General features: G+C 38.3%; 1 protein-coding gene across 1 annotated transcript in view; it reads right to left on the reverse strand.

The window, feature by feature from the left end:
• gga3a (golgi associated, gamma adaptin ear containing, ARF binding protein 3a) overlaps positions 1–20,287 on the reverse strand; it is a 50,584-nt gene extending 30,297 nt beyond the window's left edge. The window contains exons 1-8 of the mRNA XM_038269641.1: positions 20,166–20,287; positions 13,796–13,880; positions 13,555–13,630; positions 13,374–13,472; positions 7,125–7,248; positions 6,931–7,034; positions 854–934; positions 600–737 (exon numbers count right to left, since the gene is read on the reverse strand). Coding sequence (XP_038125569.1) covers positions 600–737; positions 854–934; positions 6,931–7,034; positions 7,125–7,248; positions 13,374–13,472; positions 13,555–13,630; positions 13,796–13,880; positions 20,166–20,202 — 744 coding nt within the window. The 5' untranslated portion in view covers positions 20,203–20,287. The remainder of the gene's footprint in view (positions 1–599; positions 738–853; positions 935–6,930; positions 7,035–7,124; positions 7,249–13,373; positions 13,473–13,554; positions 13,631–13,795; positions 13,881–20,165) is intronic.
• Positions 20,288–20,952: the final 665 nt, after the last annotated feature.

Consider the following 20,952-nt stretch of genomic DNA (forward strand, 5'->3'; position numbering starts at 1 on the left):
GTCTATGTCTCTGAAAGGGGGTCGTTAGAGGGAATTATTGGCCTGGCCTTCACCTTATGGGCAGAGGACATTCTTTTGAGGAAAAGAATGTTCACGTTTTGGACAAAGCAGATAGGTGGTTTGAGAGGGGCGTGACGGAAGCCATCTATGCTAAGAAAGAAAAACCAACCTTAAACAGATGGGGGGGACTCTTCCAGCTTTCAAAAACCTACAATGCATCAATTGAGTTGATTCCTTCCCGCTATTATCGCAACCCCAACCCCTTTACAGGGGAACAGAAGACCCCGTCTATTCAGCCAGACCAACAATTCCCTTTCAGAGACATAGACAAGTTTGAAGACGTTTCGCGTCCCATCCAGGAAGCTTTTAGACAGGAATGGGTCATTACAGGCTAACAAAAGAAGTCAAACGACCCCCATTCAAAAGGATGGGAAGCTAAACGTCTTCAAACTTGGAAACAAAGTCCAGTAGGTTGTTTTTTTTTTTACTTTTTTTGGAATGACTATGACCTGGATGACAGAATATTCACCAGCATGTTGCAAAAGGTAGGAAATTCTAATATTTCTAAGGGTTGTCGGCTCGTATCACAAAGAGGAAACCTTAATAAGCTCTTTATCCGCTTCGGTGGAGTCTTCAGGGCTGAAGTGAGCCAGCATCTCATTGAGGAGTTTCACACTGTTGTTGACGGCCTCCAGCGTGCTTCTTTGTTTTGCTGCTTTCTGAGATCTCACCTCATCCTGCGATAAACAAAAGGGACACATTTCTGATAAATGAACTCATTAATCCGTCCAAACAGCACATCTTTATCAGCATGCACTAAAATGCTTCCGAACAAAGACACCTCATTACGCACCTCCTTCACCATATTTTTGATGAGCCGATTCGCCTCTTGAAGATCTTCTGGCCTTTTGCTTTTCAGGAGTTCAGCTAATCTCTGCAGACCCATTAAGAAAAACCTTCAATTAGACTCATTCAGTTTTTCACATGCAAATGTGATAATCTTCCACATTAAAAAAAAGAAAATTCTAGATCATATGCTGTCAGCACAATATAAACAACGTCCGTCTCGTTCATGTTGATGGTGAAGTTGTTTGATACCCCAGTCAAAAGAAAATTGAAAATAATTAAAGGCATAAAGACATGCTTGTTTATTACCATGACATAAATGTAAAATAAATGGTAAATGGCATGTACTTATATACAGGGTTCCTACAGCATAAGGCAAGTTAAATTCAAGACTTTTTAATGCCACTTGAAATAAAAATTTAAGACAAAATTCACAAGAAAAACCTTCTTGCGACAACTTAACCCAAAGGTTTATTTTAACATAAACCACTGCACTAATGTTTCAAATGTTGAAAAGCTTCCCATACAGGAAGAAAGCTAAAAACACACAAATGACAGATATAATTTAACAATTATTTAACTGAATTCACAAACTTTGTTTTAGCAGGGAACAAAACAAATCAGTTTTAAAGCCCCAACATAACCAGTGCTAAGTCTTTTTTGCAGCTATTTTTCTTTGTATGGTTTTCTTAGTATGTTTGATTTGGTGATAAGTGGAGGCGTTGCAGAGACAAGGGTGGAACTAAACTGAGAAATACCGGCTGTTTCTCTGTAACTCCATTTTGACGCTTTGTGTTTCGCGCTTCGCATGTGCGACTCCACTGCCTTAATTCCCATCGTTCTGAGCTGGAATGACTTCTTGCATAAATCAGCTGAGCCTCATGTATGTTCCCTGGTTTTAGCCATGGAGAAAACTCTTGGCTGGAGACAATTTTGGTTACATTTACACTTGCTCATATTTTCCAGACAAAAAGTTAATGGTGCATCTCCCAAATGTCCCGGCCGCAACAACGCTTTATTGGTTCCGCTATCGGGACGGAACCAATAATGGCGAGCGTTATTTTTTTTTTCTAAATAAAAAAAAAAAATGTTTTCAATTTTAATGTTTTACTTAGATTACAAAAAAAATCGAAATAAAAATAATCCTATTTATGATGTTTTAAAAAATTAAGACCTGCGAAAGACGGATTTAAGACATTTTAATACCAATTAAGGCCTTTGTTTTATTCTGAAGAATTCAATGCCTTTTAAGACTTTTTAAGGACCCGCGGGAACCCTGTATATAGCTCCTTTATTCAAGTCAGGAGACTTGACCAAAGCACTTTACACTACATTCATTCACCCATTCACACACTGATGGTGGCAAGCTACACTGTAGCCACAGCTGCCCTGGGGCTCACTGACAGAAGCGGGGCTGCCGCACACTGGCGCCACCGGGCCCTCTGACCACCATCAGTAGACAATGCAGGTGACAATGAAAGTCAGAGCCGGGGCTTGAACCGTCAATCCTTCGATTTCAGGGCAAACTCCTATATCCAACGCCACTGTAATCTGGTGCACCTCCCCAAAAATTGTAGGTGACCACAGATAGTGCCCCAGGGAAGAGTGAAAGGAGGCCTCTGATTGGTCAGTTCTACATCCGCTCTACGCTATGCGTATTTCCTGTTTGGTACCTAATGTCAGAAACTCTGACTGTAGCGCCGTCCACAACGCCTTGCACACCTTGACTACTACTATCCCAGACACCGTGCAGGATGCCATTTTGTAGCTCTGTGCGACGGTCTGTTGCTTTTCACCTGAAAACAAAACACGCAGCGCCACGGCCGGTCTTTGGGGAACATTCACGGGTGAACTGTGTGTCGTCCGGCATTGGATAAGGGGTTGTAGACAGCGAACAAGCTCATCAAACCGACACACAGACGCCCACAATCCTAGCTAGTTCCTGATTGTCTCTCTTTCGTTGTGACCACGACTCAAAATTGGGCATAAATCTAAAATATCTGCGTCATACCTGCAACAAGCTAACTGCGACACACTGCTGCTGGAGGATAACCAGCCCTTTATTCTTTTAAATTACAAATGATCTAGAAATCTACAATTAACAATAATCAAATATGCAAACAACACTAGTATTTAGTATTGATATTATTAGACTTAGATTTTTTTTTGTCACTTTGTACACAAGTTGAAACAAAAAGAAATTTTGTTAAGTAAAGCTCTGTAGACTATTTCATTTTTTAAGTGCAGGTGAGCAGCAGTGATAAAAACATTTTGATGAAAGAAAGCGACGTAAACAAATGACTGTATAGTTACAGTTCCAACAATTCAGGTTTTTTCTTTTTTTTTATAACCCATTTTACATAAAATTTAGCAGTCTAACGATAATATTATGCCAGACTAGTATTGTACAGTGACTTATTTTACTCCGCACTTCGACCAATGGTATAAAGTGGGCTGCTCAGTGTCGCAGTGTGTAGCACTGCTGCCTTGTGGCAAGAAGGTTCCGGGTTCGATTCCCGGTGCCGGGTCTTTCTGCATTGAGTTTGCATGTTCTCCCTGTGCATGCGTTGGTTCTCTCCAGGTACTTCGGCTTCCTCCCACAGTCCAAAAAAAAAAATTCTCCTTAGGTGTGAGTGTGTGCATGAAAAGTTGTTTGTCTCTTTGTTGCTCTGCAATGGACTGGAGACCTGTCCAGGATGGACCCCACCTCTCAGCTGGAGAAAGAGCACCCCCCGCCACACCGCCTGGGATCAGCGTGACAGAAAATGGATGGATGGAAAGTTTTAACTAAAAAAACCTTCAAATATTTTCCAAAATGTGAGGCAAACTAATTGAGCCGACAGGAATTTTCTCAAAAGAAGAAAAAATTTGAAGAGATGCTTTTTTCTTCTGTTCCTTTACTTTAAGACTCATCTTTTAGATTCCAGAGATTCTAAAAAGTGTTAAGAAATAAAACAAAACCTGCCCATGAATGTCCTTAAATATATTCTCTTTAATCTTTAGACTCGCTTCTATTACATACAAAACTAACAAAGTGACGCATAGAAGCATTTCTGTGGAGCTGGTTGACAGCTGCCTTATTGTATCTCTGCTTCTGTCTCCTTGAACCCCAGTCGGCCTCAGCAGATGGCCGCTCACACTAAAGTTGGTTCTCCTGGAGGTGGAACCAACTACCAGTTTTAGTCCGTGAGGCAGACACCCTGTCTACTTTTAAGGCTAGGCTTAAAACTTTCCTTTTTGATAAAGCTTCTAGTTAGAGTGGCTCAGGTTATCCTGATCTATCTCTATAGTTCTGCTGCTATAGGCTTAGACTGCTGGAGGACATAGGGACCCCTTTTTCATCATTCTGCTTGTTACAGTTGCCTTTTGCATCTCTGCTTCTTTCTCCTTGAACCCCAGTCAGCCTCAGCAGATGGCCGCTCAAACTAAAAGGGAGTTTTTCCTCTCCACTGTCGCTACAGGCATGCTTAGTTTTGAGTCAATGAGGAAATGCAATCAACTGGTTTTCCTTAGATTAAAAACTTTGAATCAATCTGACTGGATGATCTGGTTGAACTGGAAAGTGCCTTGAGATGAGATGTGTTAAGAATTGGTGCTATAGAACTAAATTAAACTGAATTAAGAGAGAATAAATACAATTGGCGAGGTTTGTTTATATTTGAATGTGCAAAAGAGAAGAGCCAGATAAAGGCTAGTTGTGTTTCAGCTATTGGTGTGAAACCGTGGAATGAATTGAATGATGAGTTTAAGTTATGTCCTTTCTTGGTGAATTTTAAAAGAGCTTTAAAATGTAAAATGATAAACTCCGATGTTGTTATATAGATCTGAATATTTATATACATACTGTGAAGAACCTGGTACGGTTTTAAGTATAACACAGGGTAGGCAAGAATAAGCTTTGCTTTAGCCTATTCCTTTCTGTTACTTTACATTAACCCCTTATAGTGCAAGTTACCGTTTTTGATCACTTGCATGTACCTTACAAATGGAGTCCCCCCCGCCATCCCTCAGTGAGCTCTAGAAGCACAACATTTATAACCAGCCATTCGGCAAAGATACTTTTTTTTTTTTTTTTTGATAAAGCTTATAGTTCAGGTTATCCTGAGCTATCTCTATAGTTCTGCTGCTATTGGCTTAGACTGCTGGAGGACATAGGGACCCCTTTTTCATCATTCTGCTTCATTCTATCTCTATTCTCCCACTCTGCTGAATCTGTCAGTTCAATCTCCAACGTTCTGCTCCATATATCCATCTATCTTTGGTAAATGTTGGGTTTGTTTGATTATTGTTGTTTCGTTTACTGTTGTGATGTTGGATAATTTACTAAAAATAAAGTGAGTTGAGTGAGTTACATTTGACAATGAATATTTTACAGGTGAATTTTGGGCGTCCGTAGTATTAAATTAGCGGTAAAGCCAGCTAACAGCTGTAGGCGTCATAAGGTCTCATTTGTCTGGCCACGCACATTGTAATAATTAAACAGCTCTGCTCAGCACAGACAGGACCTGCTGTCAGGCAGGTAGCAAAAAAGAAACCCAAAAACTAGGAAAATAAATTGAAAGGGTCCTCAAAGGAGCTGAGAGAAGAGGATCCGTCCAGCCAAAGCGAAAAGCAGAACCACCAGGCTTCAGAAGCCAAAGTCAAGATCAGGAGGTTTGCATTACTTCAAAGTAAACACAGAGGCTAGAAAAACTACAATTATTTCCAAGAAGTACAACAACAAAATGGCAGAAGAAAGTTCCCCTTCTGTTGTTGAATCTGGACGATAAAAATCTTGTGAACGAAGATAGATCCTGAACAATTAATCCATCATAAGGTGCTTGTTGCTATGATGCGTCTTTGCTCAGCAGCTTTGCTCGTTGTAAAGCAACCAATCAGAGCACAGCTCATCTAAATATTCATGATCATACCATAAAAGAAAGAAAACCTGTGGTTTCATTCTAGGGCTTTTAACCAGGCTGCATTAGGGCTCATAGAACAGCTAATATGCCATTTTCAGCCCAACCAATGTTACACACCCTATTAGAGACCTGAAGGACCAGATACCCTATAGAATCATTCTATCACCCTATTAGAGACCTGAAGGACCAGATACCCTATAGAATCACTCTATCACCCTATTAGAGACCTGGAGGACCAGATACCCTATAGAATCATTCTATCACCCTATTAGAGACCTGGAGGACCAGATACCCTATAGAATCATTCTATCACCCTATTAGAGACCTGAAGGACCAGATACCCTATAGAATCATTCTATCACCCTATTAGAGACCTGAAGGACCAGATACCCTAGAGAATCATTCTATCACCCTATTAGAGACCTGGAGGACCAGATACCCTGTAGAATAATTCTATCACCCTATTAGAGACCTGAAGGACCAGATACCCTAGAGAATCATTCTACCACCCTATTAGAGACCTGAAGGACCAGATACCCTAGAGAATCATTCTACCACCCTATTAGAGACCTGAAGGACCAGATACCCTATAGAATAATTCTATCACCCTATTAGAGACCTGAAGGACCAGACACCCTATAGAATCATTCTATCACCCTATTAGAGACCTGAAGGACCAGATACCCTATAGAATCATTCTATCACCCTATTAGAGACCTGAAGGACCAGATACCCTATAGAATCATTCTATCACCCTATTAGAGACCTGAAGGACCAGATACCCTATAGAATCATTCTATCACCCTATTAGAGACCTGGAGGACCAGATACCCTATAGAATCATTCTATCACCCTATTAGAGACCTGAAGGACCAGATACCCTATAGAATCATTCTATCACCCATTTAAGGAACCTTTGGCTATCCGATTATTATCGATTAAATCAATTAACCAATTTGCAAAATAATTGTTAGTTGCAACCCTAATATTAGCTTCCTCTAAAGGACAGATGGATTCAGTTACAGCAAGAGGATGAGGAGCTCTGGCTTCCAGCTGCCATGTGGGGCAGACAGGCCTGTTGATCAGGATCTCCTCTGCTGAGGTGAGAAAAAAATCCACTGCTTCTGGATGAAAACCAGAACCTGTATCTTAGAAAGAACCAGAACATGATGCTTTCACTGACCTTGCTCCTTTTCTCATCGTCAAACACAGGATTTTTGGGTCGTGGAGACGGTGAGGGGATCAGCGTGGCGTCCAGGGGGACTTCTGGGTCGACGACAACAATACCTAAAATAAAAGGAAAGGACACAAAATAACTTGCATAGAAATATTTCTTTAACCATTCTGCTGTTTTTTATTGGAGTGAAACTAATTTACCCTGAGATTTGAGCATCTGATATGCCTCGCAGATCTTTGCTTCATCGGGGAGAGACACGGTCCAAGTATACAGCATTTCTATGACCTTCGTCTTCACTTTATCAGACACTCTGTCTCCTAGGTACTGAAAACAGTTATGAGTCAATTTAAGGTAACAGCAAACATCGTTGCATATAATATTCATAGCTGCACAACTTTTTTTTCTGTCATCTAAAATTTGTATTTCATTTAGAAAAAAAAAAGAGGCTGCTCAGTTTCACAGTGGGAAGCACCGCTGCCTTGAAGCAAGAAGGTTCCGGACTGGATTCCTGCTGTTCTATCAGACCAGCCTGCGCATGCGTATCGACTATAAGTCGATGAGCAATATGTCAGATTTGCGTTTATCCCTTTAGTTCTGTGAGAAAAATTAACTTTAAACTACCTAGACGGGCGTGTATCCCTTTAGTCATGTACGAAAAAACAAACAAAAAACAATTTAATGTCAGATCGCCATAACGCTTCAAAAAACACCAGGAACTAAATAGATATATTTTTTTTTTTGTGCATGACTAAAGGGATACACGCCCGTTAAGATAGTTTAAAGTTTATTTTTCATACAAAAACTAAACTAAAGAAATAAACGGGGATAAAATAAAGGGATTAACAGGGATAAACGTAAGAGATAAACGAGGATAAACGTAAGAGATAAACGGGGATAAACGTAAGAGATAAAAGGGGACAAACTGTAGAGATAAACAGGGACAAACTACAGAGATAAATGGGGACAAACTGTAGAGATAAACAGGGATAAACTGAACAGATAAACATGGATAAATATTAATGAACAGATAAACATGGATAAATATAAATATAAATATCAGGCCAACAGCACCGTCTGGCCCCACCCAGGACACGGCTAAAAACAATGGGCGACAGGGCCTTCGAAGCCGCAGCTCCCCGTCTGTGGAATGCCCTCCCAGACCACCTTAGGGCCCCACAGACGGTGGATTGTTTTAAGAAAGGACTAAAAACTTTCCTTTTTAGAAATTCCTACAATTGTTGATTTTAGATTTTTTTTAATAGGCTACGTATGCCTTTTAATGTATTGATTTTAATGACTGTCTTTTTACTCTGTTTTTAATGTTATGGTCTTTTAAACTTGTTTTGTAGCACTTTGAGATTTGAAATCAAATGTAAAGTGCATGATAAATAAAATTCATTATGGATAAACTAAAGAGATAAACAGGGATAAACTACAGAACTAAGCAGGGATAAACTATAGAGATAAATGGGGATAAACTGAAAAGATAAACGGGGATAAACTACAGAGATAAGCAGGGATAAACTATAGAGATAAACGGGGATAAACTGAAAAGATAAACGGGGATAAACTGAAGAGATAAACGGGGATAAACTGAAAAGATAAACGGGGATAAACTAAAGAGATAAACAGGGATAAACTATAGAGATAAACGAGGATAAACGTAAGAGATAAATGGGGACAAACTGTAGAGATAAACAGGGATAAACTGAAGAGATAAACTAAAGAGATAAACAGGGATAAACTACAGAACTAAGCAGGGATAAACTATAGAGATAAATGGGGATAAACTGAAAAGATAAACGGGGATAAACTACAGAGATAAGCAGGGATAAACTATAGAGATAAACGGGGATAAACTGAAAAGATAAACGGGGATAAACTGAAGAGATAAACGGGGATAAACTGAAAAGATAAACGGGGATAAACTACAGAGATAAACAGGGATAAACTACAGAACTAAGCAGGGATAAACTATAGAGATATGCAGGGATAAACTATAGAGATAAACGGGGATAAACTACAGAGATAAGCGGGGATAAACTATAGAGATAAACGGGGATAAACTGAAGAGATAAACGGGGATAAACTACAGAGATAAGCGGGGATAAACTATAGAGATAAACGGGGATAAACTGAAAAGATAAACGGGGATAAACTACAGAACTAAGCAGGGATAAACTATAGAGATAAACGGGGATAAACTGAAAAGATAAACGGGGATAAACTACAGAGATAAGCGGGGATAAACTACAGAGATAAGCGGGGATAAACTGAAAAGATAAACGGGGATAAACTACAGAGATAAGCGGGGATAAACTACAGAGATAAGCGGGGATAAACTACAGAGATAAGCGGGGATAAACTACAGAGATAAGCGGGGATAAACTATAGAGATAAATGGGGATAAACTGAAAAGATAAACGGGGATAAACTACAGAGATAAGCAGGGATAAACTATAGAGATAAACTGGGATAAACTGAAAAGATAAACGGGGATAAACTGAAGAGATAAACGGGGATAAACTGAAAAGATAAACGGGGATAAACTGAAAAGATAAACGGGGATAAACTGAAAAGATAAACGGGGATAAACTAAAGAGATAAACGAGGATAAACGTAAGAGATAAAAGGGGACAAACTGTAGAGATAAACGGGGACAAACTACAGAGATAAATGGGGACAAACTGTAGAGATAAACAGGGATAAACTGAAGAGATAAACATGGATAAACTAAAAAGATAAACAGGGATAAACTACAGAACTAAGCAGGGATAAACTATAGAGATAAATGGGGATAAACTGAAAATATAAACGGGGATAAACTACAGAGATAAGCAGGGATAAACTATAGAGATAAACGGGGATAAACTACAGAACTAAGCAGGGATAAACTATAGAGATATGCAGGGATAAACTATAGAGATAAACGGGGATAAACTGAAAAGATAAACGCGGATAAACTACAGAGATAAGCGGGGATAAGCTATAGAGATAAACGGGGATAAACTGAAAAGATAAACGGGGATAAACTACAGAACTAAGCAGGGATAAACTATAGAGATAAACGGGGATAAACTACAGAGATAAGCGGGGATAAACTACAGAGATAAGCGGGGATAAACTATAGAGATAAACGAGGATAAACGTAAGAGATAAATGGGGACAAACTGTAGAGATAAACAGGGATAAACTGAAGAGATAAACATGGATAAACTAAAGAGATAAACAGGGATAAACTACAGAACTAAGCAGGGATAAACTATAGAGATAAATGGGGATAAACTGAAAAGATAAACGGGGATAAACTACAGAGATAAGCAGGGATAAACTATAGAGATAAACGGGGATAAACTGAAAAGATAAACGGGGATAAACTGAAGAGATAAACGGGGATAAACTGAAAAGATAAACGGGGATAAACTACAGAGATAAACAGGGATAAACTACAGAACTAAGCAGGGATAAACTATAGAGATATGCAGGGATAAACTATAGAGATAAACGGGGATAAACTGAAAAGATAAACGGGGATAAACTACAGAGATAAGCGGGGATAAACTATAGAGATAAACGGGGATAAACTGAAGAGATAAACGGGGATAAACTACAGAGATAAGCGGGGATAAACTATAGAGATAAACGGGGATAAACTGAAAAGATAAACGGGGATAAACTACAGAACTAAGCAGGGATAAACTATAGAGATAAACGGGGATAAACTAAAGAGATAAACGAGGATAAACGTAAGAGATAAAAGGGGACAAACTGTAGAGATAAACGGGGACAAACTACAGAGATAAATGGGGACAAACTGTAGAGATAAACAGGGATAAACTGAAGAGATAAACATGGATAAACTAAAAAGATAAACAGGGATAAACTACAGAACTAAGCAGGGATAAACTATAGAGATAAATGGGGATAAACTGAAAATATAAACGGGGATAAACTACAGAGATAAGCAGGGATAAACTATAGAGATAAACGGGGATAAACTACAGAACTAAGCAGGGATAAACTATAGAGATATGCAGGGATAAACTATAGAGATAAACGGGGATAAACTGAAAAGATAAACGCGGATAAACTACAGAGATAAGCGGGGATAAGCTATAGAGATAAACGGGGATAAACTGAAAAGATAAACGGGGATAAACTACAGAACTAAGCAGGGATAAACTATAGAGATAAACGGGGATAAACTGAAAAGATAAACGGGGATAAACTACAGAGATAAGCGGGGATAAACTACAGAGATAAGCGGGGATAAACTATAGAGATAAACGAGGATAAACGTAAGAGATAAATGGGGACAAACTGTAGAGATAAACAGGGATAAACTGAAGAGATAAACATGGATAAACTAAAGAGATAAACAGGGATAAACTACAGAACTAAGCAGGGATAAACTATAGAGATAAATGGGGATAAACTGAAAAGATAAACGGGGATAAACTACAGAGATAAGCAGGGATAAACTATAGAGATAAACGGGGATAAACTGAAAAGATAAACGGGGATAAACTGAAGAGATAAACGGGGATAAACTGAAAAGATAAACGGGGATAAACTACAGAGATAAACAGGGATAAACTACAGAACTAAGCAGTGATAAACTATAGAGATATGCAGGGATAAACTATAGAGATAAACGGGGATAAACTGAAAAGATAAACGGGGATAAACTACAGAGATAAGCGGGGATAAACTATAGAGATAAACGGGGATAAACTGAAGAGATAAACGGGGATAAACTACAGAGATAAGCGGGGATAAACTATAGAGATAAACGGGGATAAACTGAAAAGATAAACGGGGATAAACTACAGAACTAAGCAGGGATAAACTATAGAGATAAACGGGGATAAACTGAAAAGATAAACGGGGATAAACTACAGAGATAAGCGGGGATAAACTGAAAAGATAAACGGGGATAAACTACAGAGATAAGCGGGGATAAACTACAGAGATAAGCGGGGATAAACTACAGAGATAAGCGGGGATAAACTACAGAGATAAGCGGGGATAAACTACAGAGATAAGCGGGGATAAACTATAGAGATAAATGGGGATAAACTGAAAAGATAAACGGGGATAAACTACAGAGATAAGCAGGGATAAACTATAGAGATAAACGGGGATAAACTGAAAAGATAAACGGGGATAAACTGAAGAGATAAACGGGGATAAACTGAAAAGATAAACGGGGATAAACTGAAAAGATAAACGGGGATAAACTGAAAAGATAAACGGGGATAAACTAAAGAGATAAACGAGGATAAACGTAAGAGATAAAAGGGGACAAACTGTAGAGATAAACGGGGACAAACTACAGAGATAAATGGGGACAAACTGTAGAGATAAACAGGGATAAACTGAAGAGATAAACATGGATAAACTAAAAAGATAAACAGGGATAAACTACAGAACTAAGCAGGGATAAACTATAGAGATAAATGGGGATAAACTGAAAATATAAACGGGGATAAACTACAGAGATAAGCAGGGATAAACTATAGAGATAAACGGGGATAAACTACAGAACTAAGCAGGGATAAACTATAGAGATATGCAGGGATAAACTATAGAGATAAACGGGGATAAACTGAAAAGATAAACGCGGATAAACTACAGAGATAAGCGGGGATAAGCTATAGAGATAAACGGGGATAAACTGAAAAGATAAACGGGGATAAACTACAGAACTAAGCAGGGATAAACTATAGAGATAAACGGGGATAAACTGAAAAGATAAACGGGGATAAACTACAGAGATAAGCGGGGATAAACTACAGAGATAAGCGGGGATAAACTACAGAGATAAGCGGGGATAAACTACAGAGATAAGCGGGGATAAACTATAGAGATAAACGGGGATAAACTGAAAAGATAAACGGGGATAAACTACAGAGATAAGCGGGGATAAACTACAGAGATAAGCGGGGATAAACTGAAGAGATAAACGGGGATAAACTGAAAAGATAAACAGGGATAAACTAAAGAGATAAAAGGGGATAAACTATATAGATAAACGGGGACAAACTACAGAGATAAATGGGGACAAACTGTAGAGATAAACTGGGATAAACTATATAGATAACGGGGATAAACTACAGAGATAAACGGGGATAAACTACAGGGATAAACTACAGAGATAAACAGGGATAAACTACAGAGATAAACGGGGATAAACTAAAGAGATAAACAGGGATAAACTAAAGAGATAAACGGGGATAAACTACAGAGATAAACAGGGATAAACTACAGAGATAAACAGGGATAAACTACAGAGATAAACGGGGATAAACTAAAGAACTAAGCTGGTATGCTGGTCTGACAGAACGCCGCCATGATTACTGAGGATCTGAACCTTTCAGGTTGTTCATCGTTCAACCAAAGACACTTAACGGTCTAAAAATTATAAGACAAAAAAACATTTTACTTACTTTAGGTGAGACCACTTTTATCAACTCGTTTAAAAACTTAAATTTTCCAACTTCATTGTGAAACCGTCGGCCACAGTTTTTCATACACGCCTCAAGAACCTACAGAAGAACAGAAAGCACCATTAGCTTCACGCTGGGACAGAAAAACAACAAAACACACTAAAGAAATAAAGCTGCCCACCGTTAATCCTTGCAATGCCTCCCACTCCTGAGGGGACTGAATCTTGTGCGCCAGCAGCCTGACGGATATTTGATGGCTGGAAAATATCACAGAATGTAAGAAAGCAAAAGGAATTTCCATTTTAAAAGCTCATGCAAAGGGGTGCGTGCTCACAGCAACAAGGCAGCTTATAACTCCATTCAATGCGCGCGACTGAACGTTATAGCTACAGATTAAGCTTATTAAAGGAATGTGACCGTACCCTTCAAGCTCTTTATTAATTTGATCACAGAAACCCATGATGTACTCCCAGTCTTCCTGTCTGTTGGAGGGATTGGTGGCTTTGTCTGAAAAAGAGAACATATAAGGTGAATCCCATTTCCCCCCGTTGGCGTTCACATTTAACACAGAACCAGATGTTTTACGTCCGGGTGACTTTGAGGTAGTCCTGAATTAGAGTTGGGCGATATGAAGAAAATCTAATATCACGATATATTTGGGCTATATCGCGCTACATGATATATATCGCGATATGTTTAAATTACCTTCAAAACAATAGAGCATAAAATTGTGCTGATATACTCTTACTTTTTGTTTCAAATTTTATTTTATCACCTTAAAGCTTTCCACAAATAATTCTGTCACTTGATGTCTTTGGGTGTCAGAATTAGACCTTTAAAGTCGTACGGAAGCGGCTGTTCCAACAGCTGCATTTCTGAACTCTCCCGAGTGGTGCCCGACTTTACACGAGTGAATAAAGTTAATGTGATTGGTCGATTATCAAGGGGGCAGGATTGTTGTGGCCGAAGGTTCGAAAGCAAGTTTGGTTGTGGCCGGTTTGTCGGAAGCATCTAGCTAACCAGTTAGCAACTTATCCAGGTCATAGTCATTCCAAAACAATCCACTGGACTTTCTTTCCAAGTTTGAAGACGTTTCTCTTCCATCCAGGAAGCTTTTTTTAATTCAAAATGTCAGAAATAGCGTTTAGTTCCAGGTTTTATCCAGCAGCCCAACAAAGCCTGGTTTTAGTTTAGAAAACATGCAAATAGAAACGGATGAACGGGTCCCCCCCTTTGGAATGGGGGTCGTTTGGCTTCTTTGTTAGCCTGTAATGCCCCATACCTGTCTATGTCTCTGAAAGGGGGTTCCTACAACATAAGGTAAGTTAAATTTAAGACCTTTTTTGTCCCTTAAAATAAAACTTTAAAGTCGTAGTGAAGCGGCAGTTCCTACCATTGAATTTCAAATTCTCCCGAGTGGTGCCCGACTTTACAAGAGTGAATAAAGTGAATGTGATTGGTTGATTATCAAGGGGGCGGGATTGTTGTGGCCGAAGGTTCGAAAGCAGGTTTGGTTGTAGCCGGTTTGTGGGAAGCATCTTGCTAACCAGTTAGCTACTTAGTGCTAGCAGGTTCCCAATGGGAAATTCCATTGGGACCAAGTAGCACTAAATTGGTGACTTAGAAACGACGCTGTCAAGGAACGCTATGGACAGCGGAAACATGCAAGAGGAGGAGAGTTTAGTGTCGGAGGTCGTGGATGAGTCTCCTCCGTCATCCATTTTTTATTTAGAGGAGGAAAGCGGGGACGAAGATGTTGTGGAAGAGGACGCCAGGGCGGCAGAAGCTTGGTTTGGTGTAGAAGGCTTCCAGCCGTACATGTTTGAGCCCTTGCCTCGCAACGCTGCCAGTTCTGTTAGCTCTACGCCTGCCGAAGACACAGACGTCCATCCCCGTGAACACTGGGACGCAACTCAATCGGAAAGTAAAGGATTCTGATTTCAACCGCTGCGTATATTAGCTGCGACATATGAATCAAGATGCTATGACCGAAAACATTTGATTGACAGATGACCGTCGATATATGATTGGCCGACAGGATTTAGACATGATTTTTTTGTAAAATATAAATTTTCGAACTTTTGGGTACATTTGTATACATGTTTAAGCCAGAATTATTTGACCTTTAAATATGATTTCCCTATGACTTTAACAAGATCCCAGCAACCAAACAGGAAACAAAGCAAAAACGCGCAATACTAAATAAAATGCAAAATTAAAAAAGGGCTCTTTTGTGCATAATGAAAAAAGAAATTGACCTAAAATTACAGAATTAAAAGTGGAAATGCTGTCCAAAAGTTACAGCATTATCAGAGCGTCTCCAAACTATTAGCACTGATCGTTATGTGGTGGGGATTTAAAAGAAGCACAAAAAGTTTGAGAACTTTGCAAAGTTTAGAGAACAGCAAAACCTCTAAACATCACATCTATTAGAGCATCTAAAAAACATTTGAGTAACGTAATAAATAGTGTCTGATTTCCCTCCATCTCTTCCTGTTTCTCTCATATGAGATCGCTTTTTCAAACCACGAGGCCAACTCCATTTATTGAACATTATAATTGGTGAGTGGGGAGACGCTGACATTCAGGGTTTACCACAGTCCTCATTTTGCAGCGGATTACTTTTTAGGTAGAGGAAAAAATTTAGTATTGCTACCTTTTGCAGCAATGGTTTTTTGATTTACAAATTAGCTCCTTTTGTTCAGCGTCCTTGGCATAAAATTCAAACCACTGCCGTATATTGCTCAGCTCAGCTGAAAAACCTGCTGTCGCCATATTTCGTTTACCGGTTGCTGTAGTGTGTGTGCCATGCAGAAAATAATCCTGTTTGGAGGAGGGGTTTATGATACTTGTGGGTGTGTGTGTGTGTGTGGGAAAAATAAAACTCTCAGTGAAATAGATGCAGACGTCTTAATGTCGCCATGCGAATTTTTACTCTATGGCTGCGAAAGAGTCATTTTAACTATCGTACGTGGGAAACCTGGAGATACATTGAGTATATTCAATCAATCGCCTACCCCTAGGCTGAAACAATTGTGGTTCATCGATTATTGAAACAATCATCAACTAATTTAGTAATCGATTAATCGTTAACTTGAGTATAGAGACTGTAAAACACGCCTTTAGCTGACAGAGGAACCTGTGTCATCTGCTCTATCCAGAATTCCTCAAATGGAAAAGTTTTAGTTTCATCTGGTTTATATTCATAAAAAATATTCTTTAAGGGAATCTTTGGCTATCTGATTATTAGTCAATTAATCGAAAAAATAATTGACAGATTAATGGATTTGCAAAATAGTGGTTAGTTGTAGCCCTATTTTGGAGCCTGCAATTATTCATCATGTGCAGACTTGGAAACAATGTGCTACGGGCTAGGGGCTAAGCTAGCACTACAATCACAAAGGTCAATAATCTCCCGATAACTTCCAGTGACCTCTCTGAATATTCTAAATATATTATCTCGGCTTCATAGCTGATTATTGTTAACCAGTCAAAGAATTTATCCATCAAAAACAAAGCAGTGCTTTCTGTTGTTTAGTTTCAGGTTTGCTTAACAAATAAAAAAAAAGAAAAACTAAATTTGCGCTTCACATTCCTATGTCGCTACAAGAACATAGGAAGAAAAAAAACCTATTTACTAGGTGTACGTACGCTGATGTATCTACGGTGCATTTCCAATCAGCAGATTCACCCTGGCTGAACTGTAAGCATGTTTGAAGATTAGTAATCTGCCACATCCTTTTGTGTTTCTGTGTCAACACATGACTGCAGTTAATAAGTGAGTCCACGGTGGGCGGGTTTAGAAATTCCTCCAATTTAATGCTGCAGAGACAGTTCATTGTTTTTTGGTCACAGGATACAGATTTAATGAAAGCTAAGAACCGCAGAGACAGCAAAAAGCTGTCAATGTGAATCCTAAATCTGAAAAAATCTCCAGGAGAACCAAACCAACATTATTGTTTACCATAGCAATCCTATAATATTTTTTTCACTGGTTCAATTTGAAAAGTGCCTCGGCCATTTACAGTAAAATGAAAAAGATTTCTATGCTTTTCCCATTTCGTCAACAGAAAGAGACAATCTAAACTTAAATATCCGGTTTCCATTTCACACATGAATCACTGATCTAAAAGGTTACACGCTTCTCTTGTTCAATCAATTTACCTCTAATTAATCAGACATGAATTTGAAAATGACTTTCTTATTTACTCAGGTTACCTTTAAATGATTGATTAAACTTCAACTGCTGTGCGGAAACATTTAGAAAACAGAACTATTCTCTAAAGAGGAAAACATTTTTGTAAAGCACTGTATTTTATATAAAATAGAAAAGAAAATCCATTTATTGTCCCACAATGGGGAGATTGTGGTGCTTACAGTAGAAGAGGTCAAACAATGTGCAGCTTAGAAATGTCTATAAAAATACAGACAGATATCATTTAATGATCTTTCTTTGACTTGTTTGGTTCTAATGATCGGAAACAAAATAGCTTTATTTTTCATTCACCTTTCAAAAGTTATTCTTTAATATTGCTTAAAAGCATTTTGAATGACAAGTAGGGGAGATAACACATGTATTCATACCCTAGTAAAGCTCCATTAAAATATCTGTTTTAATTCTTAACTCATTAAAGACTGTTTACACGTGTAACTTCAACTTGGAATATTTTCAGATTTTTTATAAAATAAAAAAAAGCTTAATCCTTTAAAGCTGATGCGTTTGCTTCTTGGTGAGTTTCTGTAGGTTTCCAAATGGGAGAATTGAATCACCTAGTAGAGGCACAGGCGTGACTTTGTGAAGGACTCCACTCCCCCCCCCCCCTTTCCGCTCATTTACTTTAGCCAAAGGTAACAGTAGTTGGGTGCAGCTAACTGTGTTAGAAGCGTTTTCAGTCTGTGTTTTTTTGCCCCTCTCTCGCGTTGCTCCAGTTTCCCGCCTCTCGGCGTAACATCATCAGATCTGTCGCTTTGAGACATCGGATTTGTTCGCATTTCACTGCGTACAGAGTGGCTACGTGGTTGGAGGAGAGACACACAGCAGCACTCACTGAATATTAACCAGGAGCTACTTTGATATTGAAGTAAAAGTTAGTTAAAATAATTTGAGATGCCAGTGAAAAATCTTGTTAGACATAAGGAGATGTTGCAGCTAAAAATAGCAACAGTCTAGTTAATATTAAAACACAAGAAGCTTGAGAAAACAAAGTTTGTTCTTCTTTACTAGTTAAAAATGCTTGGCTTCTCAGAGGACCATGACTCCCAGTTACAGGTTAAAATGTTTTCTTATTGAACAGACAGAATCAGACTGCAGAGCTTCTACATAGCTTGAAATTTAGTTTCTGGCATCATTATATTACTAAAGACATTCATAAATCTGGATTTATAGGATCCTATTTACATATGTACTGGGAATGCATGGATGTGAGGTTTTTCTGGGGTGAGGTTTGCTCTACTTTATCTAATGTGCTGGAGGTTGATGTACCATGTTCTCCAGTTGTGTTACTCCTGAATGATACCACCTCATTAAAATTGACATGCTGGAAAAAATGTATTCTCCTAACCGGCATCACTGCTGCCAAAAAGATGTTGGCTTTACGCTGGAAACCTCCACATACAGTTACCAAGCCCCAATGGATTAACACGTACATTGACATAATAAATATGGAACTTTCAGTGGCAAGAATGCACGGTGCTGGAGCTAATACTATTCAAGCATGGCAAACAATGGCAGATAAGATCCAGGAATTCCTGTAATCACCATTTTTGTTTACATATGATGTTGGAATATGGTCTCTTAGGTCCTGTTTTTTGTTGTTTTGTTTCTGTGTTCCTTTCTGTTGGATCAGGTTGTAATATACCCCTTTTACCTTTATCGGACTAATGTACCTGTTTCTCTTTAAAATAATAAAAAAGTTGTTCACAAAAAAAGAGGTTCATAAATCCTTTTAAACAGCGAGAAGCAGGTAGAGCTGCAGATTTAAAGGTGAAACAGACTTACTGAGATATGTAACATTAAATAAAATATCTCTCCGAGTTTTCCACACAGTTTGCAAGAAAATAAATCTGCTATGCTATATTTAAAATGCAGCATATCCATGTTTTTCTGGATGGATGGAATTGAAATTGTACTTCTAGGGATGCATGATATATCGATTTTGGCATCAGAATCGGCTGTTATTGGTTATTTTTTAATACAGTCATGTTTTTGGGCCCTATTTATATATACAACAATAGAAAAACATTCAGTAAATATATGTTTGAGCTCATTTTTAAGAAAATAGAAAAAACCTAATGAAAGCGTTTGGTTGGAGTTACTGTAGGTCCATCAGCCTCCACCCTTAGAGTGTCCCCACCAACTTTCATCACAAAGTTACTCCCTTAAGTAGAGGAAACCATTGAAAACAGGATTCAGCCCATTTCAGCAAAGGATATGACTCCAGATTTCCATTATTTTCCTGATCAATTAGTAAAAATATCAGAACCTTGTCTTATTAATATTAAAAATCAGTCATAAAGCAACATCTCCAATCCTTTCTAGTCCACCCAGTAACCCTGCTATCTCTACCCAGACAAAGAACAGACGAGAAATTAGCTTGTGACACTCATCATTTGCTAGTTAGCTTAGCTAGCTTCTCCTGACAACACAGAGCATTTAGCATGCTAATATTTAGCTACCGTCATGTCACGCCAGTCCAGCTGGTTATTCTGATAGATGTGGACAAAAAGCACATTCGTAGCAACAAGCAGCATGAACACAAAGCGTAGAATGTTTTTAAAGAACTGTCTACTTACTGAGCCAAGACTCCAATGACTCTCCATCATCCGCCATATTTGTTCTGTCGGAGAGAAACAACGCGTCGCGTGACTACAGCTGCCTTCACGTGCCTCGAAACAAATAGGATTTTGCAGTTCCTCTGGCTACGCTCATTATTATCTTTTTATTATGCGAGCAAAGTTAAAAATTAAAATAAATACATAAATATACAATATGTTGTGGTACTATCGTGATGGTGATGAAACGGATGATAAAAACACACTTTATTAATTATATGAATGCATCCCTAGTAGTTGTGAATGGAGGCAGCAGCAACCAGAATCCCACAAACACAACTTTGGAAAAAATATACAGACTCAAAATAAGATTCTTCAGGACTAATAGTATTAGAGCCAGGCATGGGATTTGTTTTAAATGACCTTAATAAAGTCATAATATTATGAGAATAATGTTGTAACATTATAAAGTCATAATATTATGAAAATTAAGTCATATTATGAGAATAAAGGCATAATATTACGAGAATGAAGGCATAAAATTATGAGAATAATGTTGTAACATTATAAAGTCGTAATATTATGAGAATTAAGTCATATTATGAGAATAAAGTCATAATATTACGAGAATAAAGGCATAAAACTATGAAAATAATGTTGTAACATTATAAAGTCGTAATATTATGAGAATTAAGTCATATTATGAGAATAAAGTCATAATATTACGAGAATAAAGGCATAAAATTATGAGAATAATGTTGTAACATCATAAAGTCATTAAAAAGTGACCACCGGCATTGAATGCTTC

Source organism: Cyprinodon tularosa, unplaced genomic scaffold (assembly GCF_016077235.1).
Source record: "Cyprinodon tularosa strain WSP-4 unplaced genomic scaffold, ASM1607723v1 ctg732, whole genome shotgun sequence".
In the NCBI taxonomy this organism is placed as follows: Eukaryota; Metazoa; Chordata; class Actinopteri; order Cyprinodontiformes; family Cyprinodontidae; genus Cyprinodon; species Cyprinodon tularosa.